The 8,183-nt window shown below is 55.1% G+C and overlaps 1 protein-coding gene across 1 annotated transcript; it reads right to left on the bottom strand.

Annotated features, from left to right (window-relative positions):
- Positions 1-1,064: 1,064 nt before the first annotated feature.
- On the bottom strand, positions 1,065-1,436 carry LOC145400002 (histone H2B). Its single transcript, XM_080272501.1, has one exon. The coding sequence runs from the start codon at positions 1,434-1,436 to the stop codon at positions 1,065-1,067; it is 372 nt and encodes a 123-aa protein (XP_080128627.1).
- Positions 1,437-8,183: the final 6,747 nt, after the last annotated feature.

Below are 8,183 nucleotides of genomic sequence, written 5' to 3'. Positions count from 1 at the left end.
AGTTGGTTCGTTACGATAATAGGAATTCCTAAACGGAACTGAGTGATATTTCACAACTGTCGCTCAGGCAGAGTCGGGAATAAATATGTTGTGGAGTTCAAATCTAGCATGGTAACAGACAGTGACGTTTGGGTAGCGTAAGACTGAACAAAAGGGAGCTTCAATAAACATTGGATATGAATAAATATTATGTAGAAAATAATTTCCGTTACAATACTAGGGAATAATTTAAAGTCATTTATTTCCGTTTCCAATGTCTCGGTGGACGACGACAGAAAGCGGGAAGGAGGCGTAAGCCGGTAAGCTATTTTAAATGTTTCGGTCAACACGCACGAAAGGAGATAACATTCACTCAAGGACATGCAGTTATTACACTGCCTTTGGCCAGTTTCCCACGAAGAAAAATCTCAGGATTATTTCATATAAGACAGGGGGCTATCAAAAAAAAAAAAAAAAAAAAAAAAAAAAAAAAAAAAGGGACTGGGAGTTTTAGGCGTACCGGCCACCGCGCGCGAAGTTAATACATTTCACATTCATTCAAATCGGGAAAGATAACTAAGTGTTACCATCTAATTTATCACTGCCTCCTGTTATTCATTTTACATCATTATTTGTACGATATAATATATACGATTATTTGGCATGACGTGATGAAGGCATTGAATGTTTACCTCTTATTCACTGTTTTCCTAGAACGCATGGCAGTGGTGAGTGACCGAAGCAATCTGACACTGTGCCGTCACTTCTTGGGGCGACGGTACGTTGTTGTTGGTTGTTCAGATGAATAAGAAGGCCCGCACGCCCCTATTTACTCTTTTATTTTGACTCTATTGTTTTAACCCCCAACCCTAGTTCAAAACATTTCGATTGTGCCTACGTACCCATCCCAAACCACCGTTGCCGAAAAGAGAGAGAGAGAGAGAGAGAGAGAGAGAGAGAGAGAAAGCTGATAAACCAGAGTTCCTGAGTGGAAAATTGGTAAGTCTGTCTTTCCCCTTTTTATCGAAAATCTTGTGGCTCCGATTGGAGCCGGAAATGTTGAAATGGCCAAGAGTGTAACCTCTCTACTTTGAGGAGGTGTACTTGGTGACAGCCTTGGTGCCTTCAGACACGGCGTGCTTGGCCAGCTCGCCAGGGAGGAGCAGCCTGACGGCCGTCTGGATCTCCCGGCTGGTGATGGTTGAACGCTTGTTGTAGTGTGCCAGGCGTGAAGCCTCTGCAGCAATGCGCTCGAAGATGTCATTCACGAAAGAGTTCATGATAGACATCGCCTTGGAGGAAACACCGGTGTCAGGGTGGACCTGCTTGAGCACTTTGTAGATGTAGATGCTGTAGCTCTCCTTCCTCCTACGCTTCTTCTTCTTGTCTCCCTTGGCAATGGCCTTCTGGGCCTTGCCGGCCTTCTTAGCGGCCTTTCCGGAGGTCTTGGGTGGCATGGCGGCGCCGAGTCAGACGGTATGTGCACGGTGCGGGAGCGAGCGAGAGACTGAGTCGACATGGGGGCCGCGCTTGCTGAAATCCTTATATGTGATTTCTGCCCGATCGCAGCCCGGCTTCTGCCTCCTTCCCATTCGCGGGTGGGATGGGGTCGGATCGGGAAGACGGGTATTTAAGGGAAGGTCACTCGACACTCGACCTGCCTGCATCCACCACCGCCACGAACGTCAGCCCTCAGGAACAAGCAAGAGCCCGCATCAGAGACATTTTGCCACCCCTCCATCCCACCATCAAGCAACGTCTCGACTCGTTATCCTTCGACGAACTCTTCGATCAGAGAGACAGCTACTGGGACAACAACTTCTCAGATGCACTCGATGCCCTACTAAGACTCGCGACTCCAGTGCCATTTCAAGAACAACACGAACGATGCCTGGAAGAAATTATAGACACTCACCCCGACGACACAGCGATAATGAACTACATTGTAAACCGGATCGAACACGAACGACAACAGCATCTTCACTGACCGGGCTAATGTATGGCCCGGCCTGCACTATAGGTGCAGGAAATCTACGAACGAACGAACGAACGGGCCGGCCCATTCTGCTGCCTGCCTCCACACTGACAACATCTCCTGCTCCTGTCTTGTTTCAACAAGGGTAACAGCTCTCCGGTTCGCCGTTGATCGAGCTGCTCTGCCCCTCTTGTCTCTTGACAGTGCTTTGAGGTGTTGTTGCTGTCGTTGCTTGCCGCCTTCATCCTGACCACGCCTTGGTCTCCAGCCACTGTTGTGTACCGGGGTGCTCACGCTTGTGCGCGCTCGCCCTTCAGTGGTTTCTTTTTGCCTCTTACTGTATTTCCTTTCTGGCTCTTAGTGTTCCCCTGGTACGTGGTACGAAGCCGAACCCCGCGGTTTCCAGGCGCAGGCCTGGTACACAAGGGGGCCCCGTAGTCGGGGTGGTTATAGGAAGCTGCAGGGGTGAGCCAAAACTTTGTTTAGGGCTAGGGTTAGGCAAGACCTTCGGGGCTGTGGTAAGGGCTGCCGCGTCCTCCGCTAGCGGAGGGGCAGATTCCTGCCACAGTAGGTAGGCTTCTTCCTGCGTTTCTGTGTGCCTGTTCTGTGTGTTTGTGTGAGTGTTAGTGTGGGTGTTTGTGCCTGTGTGTGATGACAGGCAAGTCGAGGTCTAGGCCCCCAGGGCCTTCGAGGATTCCTATGCCATCTAGGATCCAGCTGCCTGGTTCATATGCTCGCGTCCCCTATGCTGGAGGTAGGGTTGAGACGGTTCCTGGGGTCTTGAGTGGGAGCATGGCTGCGGCCACCCATCCAGCTGCTGTCTCGGCCCAGGGTGTCTTGACATCGGTCACCCATCCAGCTGCGAACGTAGGCAAGACTCTTTTCACTACTGGCAGGAAAAGGGAGCGTCGTGGATCAGGGGATAGCTCGACCGTGTCTGCTGGCGGTTGTGCTGATCCGGAACGTCCTGATTCTTGCTCCTCTGCTTCCTCTACAGCACCACGGAAGATAGCTCGCCGTCATGAGGGGATGGATGACATTGTGCCTGCTCCAAACCCTGACACTGCTACTTCTCAGGTTGATGCTGTTTCAACCTGCTGCTGCTACTCCTGCTGTTAATGCAAATGGCTCTGCAGATGATGAAGGGTTTACCCTTGTGACTCGCAGAGCTAAGCGTACAACCATGACCAAGCCTGCAGCCCAGGGTTTTTCTCGGCCTGCTCCACAGCAACCTCCTCCTCCACCTCGCCCTTCAGTGTCTGTGGCAGCCCCTCCTCCACCCCGCTCCTCCTTCCCAGCTTTCAGGGTTCCACTGCAATCGGGTTACGACACCAGCTACGATGCAGTGGCGGCCCTGGAGAGCCAGCTGCCGGGTCTTGCAGCGAGGAATCGCTTTGGCAGGGACGAAAGTTGTGTCCTCATTCCTTCCACGGAGGAGGCTTACCAGCAGCTCAAGGCCGTAGCAGAGGACGAGGCGGCAACAGTGAGGGTGACAGAGCTCACACGGGGTGGACAGGTGACGAAGGCTGTAGTGATGGGATACCCTCGTCGGTTCCCATTAGACATCCTTCGCAGGCACGACCTAGTAGAGGAGGCCACCAGGTGCCAGCACCAGAGGACGCGGGAGGAAACCTTGCAGGTGTGTGTCACCCTCCGCGGCCCCCTTGTCCCCTCTCTCGATCTTGGGAACTGGGGAGTGTACTGGCTGCGCCCGTACACTCCAGAGCCACTGAGGTGCTACCGCTGCCAGGGTTCGGACACCATCGTGCAAGCTGCAACAGGCCTGTAGTGTGCGGGATCTGCAGTGGCTCCCACGACACGGAGCAGTGCTTGGCGAAATTCCGAGCAAAGGAGCCGGTCACCTCCCGCTGTCCCAACTGTGCAGGAGCACACCACGCCTGGCATCCCAGTTGCCCAGCGAGGGTGAAGAGGGTGAACCAGGGCAGAGAAAGGCAGGTCTCTTGGGTGCAGGAACAGCAGTCCTTGGTCTCAACGCCGGCCCCCCCAGGCACTTTTGTTTGGGGTCAACAACGCCGCCCCCAGGCACAGACTCCTCCTGTCTTAGATACGACTGCTTTTCCTCCCCTGCCAACTCCCGCACAGACTATCGAGACAGTGGCGGAAGTTCACAGGCCCATGGCCTCAATGGATCCATCACCCCTGCCGCCCCCTCCTTCCCAAGAGGATCCAGTGCTCGCGCCAGTAACGCAAACCCCTCCTCCGCAGGCACATCCAACTCAAGCAGCCCCACTCTTCACACTGGACGAGCTGCGCACCCTGGGGACACAACTGGCTCTGGCCATAGCAGAAACCGTGGCTCAGACTCTGGGGGTCCAGCTGAACACGGATCCTATAGTGGCTGTAGTGGACCGTACGCTGAATCAGGCAGTCAAGGCAAAAAGACAGCTTGTTGCTCCTCCTGCCTCAGCCAAGCGGCCTCGCTCACCGAGGAAGCCCAGGTCGTCCCACAAAGGGGCTTCTTCGAAGGTAGCCAAGACCAAGGCTCGGCCACCCCGCACCCCAGTGGCCGGATCTCCTCACCTTCCATCGGCCCCCTTGGTACCTCCATTGACTCCAGTGGGTCAGGAGTCAGAGGAGGTTCGCCTCCGTCTGTCTCCGGACACCGGGACGGTGCCTACCTCAGGGTCCTCCAGTGGAACTGCGCTGGAGCAATAAGTAAGCTTCCCCTCCTGCAAGAGGTGGCCAACAGGGATCAACCACACGTTATTCTCCTGCAGGAAACCTTGTTGACTGAGAGCTCCCGGTTTCGTTTGGCGGGATACACCTCCTATCTCCTCCCCCGTGAACGTGGTGTAGCTCAGGGTTGTGCCGTTCTGGTTAGGGACCACATCGGTTCTGCAGTCTGTGAGCCTCCCTACTGTGGGATTGGTGTTGAGGTCCAGGGCGTGATCCTACAATTGGCGGGGTCACCCCTCACTGTATTCAATGTATATCGTGGCCGAGATGCCTCTCTGGAGTTGGGGGACTTGTTCTCCCAGGCTACCAGTGGCCCTGTGTTCATTGGAGGCGACTTCAATGCTCACCACGATATGTTTTCCTCGCCTCTCAAGACCAACGAGGCTGGTCGGCACATCTCTGTAGTTCTGGAGGAGATGGGAGGTGTCTCCCTGCTGAATGAGTTCGTTGAGGATACTCACATTAGAGGAGGTCGACTAGACCTCACCTTTGTTTCCACCCCTCTCGCAGGCTCGGCAACGTGGTCACTCCATCCCCACCTCATGAGTGATCACTATGCTGTTGTGGTCGATCTACCTTTGGCTCCCCTTCCTCCACCCGGGTCGCCTCCTCAAAGGTGGGATATGAGCAGGGCGGACTGGGCGGCCTTTGACAGGGCTCTCACTCTTGCCTTCTCATCTGCCCCTGCATCAAACCTCGAGGATCGAGCAGAGCAAGTTGCTGATGCTTTTAGGCATGCAGCATCTCTTGCTATCCCGTTGCAGCAGCGCTTTGCGAGGTGCTACCGGGATGGCTGGTTCTATTGTGATAGGGTCAGGGAGTTGAATCGGAGGCTGAATGCAGCTCGCAGACAGTACCGGCGGCGCCGCACTTCGCCGTGCCGCCGGTGCTTGTCTGCCGTGTCTCGCCATGTCCTCGCGGAGAAGCGCCGCCTTAGGGAGGAGGCGTGGATTAGGTGGTGTCGTACCCTTGATTCTCACTCCACACTCCGTGAGATGTGGAGGAGAATCAGGTCCATCTCCGATCCACGTCCCTCCCGTCCACCTTCACACCCTGATCCTGTCGCAGAGGCCAGCCGCCTGGCTCAGCACTTTGCAGACCGCTCTGCCTCCTGCAATCTCCCGCGGTCCATCTTGGCCATGCAGGAGCAGCTGTCCGCCTCTCGTGTTGAGGCTATTCAGGCGGCCTGTGACCGTCCTGATCCAGCTGATTGCCCCATCACTAGTGGGGAGCTGCTGGCAGCTTTGCGGCATAGAGCGGACACTGCTCCAGGCCTTGATGGGCTGACTTATTCCATCCTGTCGCATGCGGGAGATTGTGGTAAAGAGCGGCTTCTTGCTCTGCTCAACCTCTCGTGGTCTGAGGGGCGTCTGCCAGGGTCGTGGAAGACGGCTGTTATTCACCCGATTCCTAAGCCTCTTGATCCTACTGCCTTGCGCCCCATCTCCCTCCTTAGCTGTATTGCAAAAACGGCTGAGAGGATTGTGCGGGCTCGTCTCGCTTGGCGGCTGGGACCACTGCACCCAAGGATTTTCGCGTATCATCCATGGTAGGAGTGCCACTCACTGCCTCGCGTCTTTCCTTGGGGAACTGAGAGGGGAAGGGGGATGGCCGTCTTCCTCGACCTTGAAAAGGCGTTTGAACTAGCCAGCCCTACAGTCATCCTTCAGGCTGCCCTTGCAGACAGGGGTGTGGGAGGCAGGCTTCTAGCCTGGATCAGGGACTTCTTTACGGATCGCTCCGCAGGGGTCAGATTCCAGGGGCACCTCTCACACTTTTGCAAACATCTAAATGGCACGCCACAGGGGAGCGTATTAAGCCCCCTCCTCTTTAATATCCTTATGGAGGGGCTCTTAACTCTGGACTATGGGCCTGGCGTCACCCTCCTCTGTTATGCAGACGATCTTGCCCTCGTATTTACAAGAAGGGATTGTTTCCGTCAGGCAGACTTGGCCCTTTCTCGGCTACATGCCAAGTGTGCCGAGTTAGGCCTTAAAATTAACTTCTTGAAGACCAAGTGCCTGCCTTTTGGACTCCGCCCCCCTGACTTTCCACTGCTACTCGGTGGCCATCAGCTCTCCATCGTGGCACTGCCCATCGGTATCTTGGGGGTCTGGCTTGACGCGGGTCTCACCTTCTCCTGCCACGTACGGTATCTGAGGGAGCGTGCGTCCACTCGCATGGCGGCTCTCCGCTATCTATCCAAGCGGAGTTTGGGGGCTTCATATTCCGTCCTACGGACTTTTTACATACATGCAGTCCGATCCTTAATCGATTACAGCGCCATCTGCTTGACGGGACTCGCTCCGCCAGTCGTTTCTCAGATCTCTGGAGGTCATCCAGAATGATGCCCTCCGCATTATGCTGGGTGCTCCACGCTGGACCCGACTTGCAAATCTGCGTATGGAGGGTGGCCTTCCATCTCTGGCCCATCGCATTGTTTTACGAGCGGCAATTATCACTCTGAAGCTAATACAGTGCCTGCCTCACCTGCCTGTCTCTGCCCTTCTAAAACGCCTTCTCTGCCGCCCACCAGAGCCGGCCCCTCAGCGTGACTGGGCCCGCACCACAGCCGCTGCCATCCATGGTTTGGGAGCTGCTGCGAGCCTCTGTCAAGATCCCGACTCTCCCTTTCCTGGATACGTTGATCCACCGCCATGGGATCCTCCCCTCTTTAATATTTTTGGTCCATCGGAGGCTAAACCCCGCTCCTTGATTCCAGCACTCCTTCGCCAGGAGGGTCTCAGTAGGGTGGCAGCTCTGGCCTCACCAGACTCAGCCATCTACTATACTGATGGCTCTGTTTCCCCTAATGGCGCAGCTGGAGCGGCCTTTGTCTCTGGGCAAATAGTGGAAGCTTGGCGACTCTCTTCAGGTATCTCCGCTTTCCAGGCGGAACTTGCTGCTATCCTGGGTGCTTTGCGCCATGCTCACCACCATCGTCGCAATCGAGTCATAATCCACACAGACTCTCTTTCCTCCATTCAGAGATTACGATCCTTCTCGCTGCATGACAACGTCTTTCTCCTCACAGCGATTCATACATTTGCGTCACTCCTTGTCCATAGGGGCGCAATAATTAACCTTCACTGGCTTCCGGGACATGTGGGAATCAGTGGCAACGAGCGTGCTGATGATGCGGCGCGCTCAGCTTGTGATCTCCCAGACATCACATTCCCATTACGCCCTAGTCCCTCGCACCTCATCCGCACTCTCACTGCCACCATAGGAAGACTATCCCTAGAGGACCATCAACTCTGGGTCACGGAGGGCTCTTGCTCTGCAAAATGGTATGCTACTGCCACGTTGTATTCCCTTCTGTCGCTCCCCCATGGACTTACCTAATTTTATTGTAGTCCGACTTCGAAGATTGCGTCTTGGGTTTCTTTGCTACAAGCAAATTAGGGGTATGGAGCCAGACCCGTGTGAACATTGCTTGGCCAGCTGTGAGGAGCCCCTTTTGCATTATCTTCTGGACTGCCCAGCCACCACCAGGCTCAGGTCTGAGCTCGACTCGGCCCTTGCCCGAACT

This window comes from Coenobita brevimanus, chromosome 51 (assembly GCF_032717465.1).
Source record: "Coenobita brevimanus isolate Jiangsu-jjx chromosome 51, ASM3271746v2, whole genome shotgun sequence".
Lineage (NCBI taxonomy): Eukaryota > Metazoa > Arthropoda > Malacostraca > Decapoda > Coenobitidae > Coenobita > Coenobita brevimanus.
The sequence above is the reverse complement of the archived record's forward strand: the minus strand, read 5'-3'. Positions and strand labels throughout refer to the sequence as shown.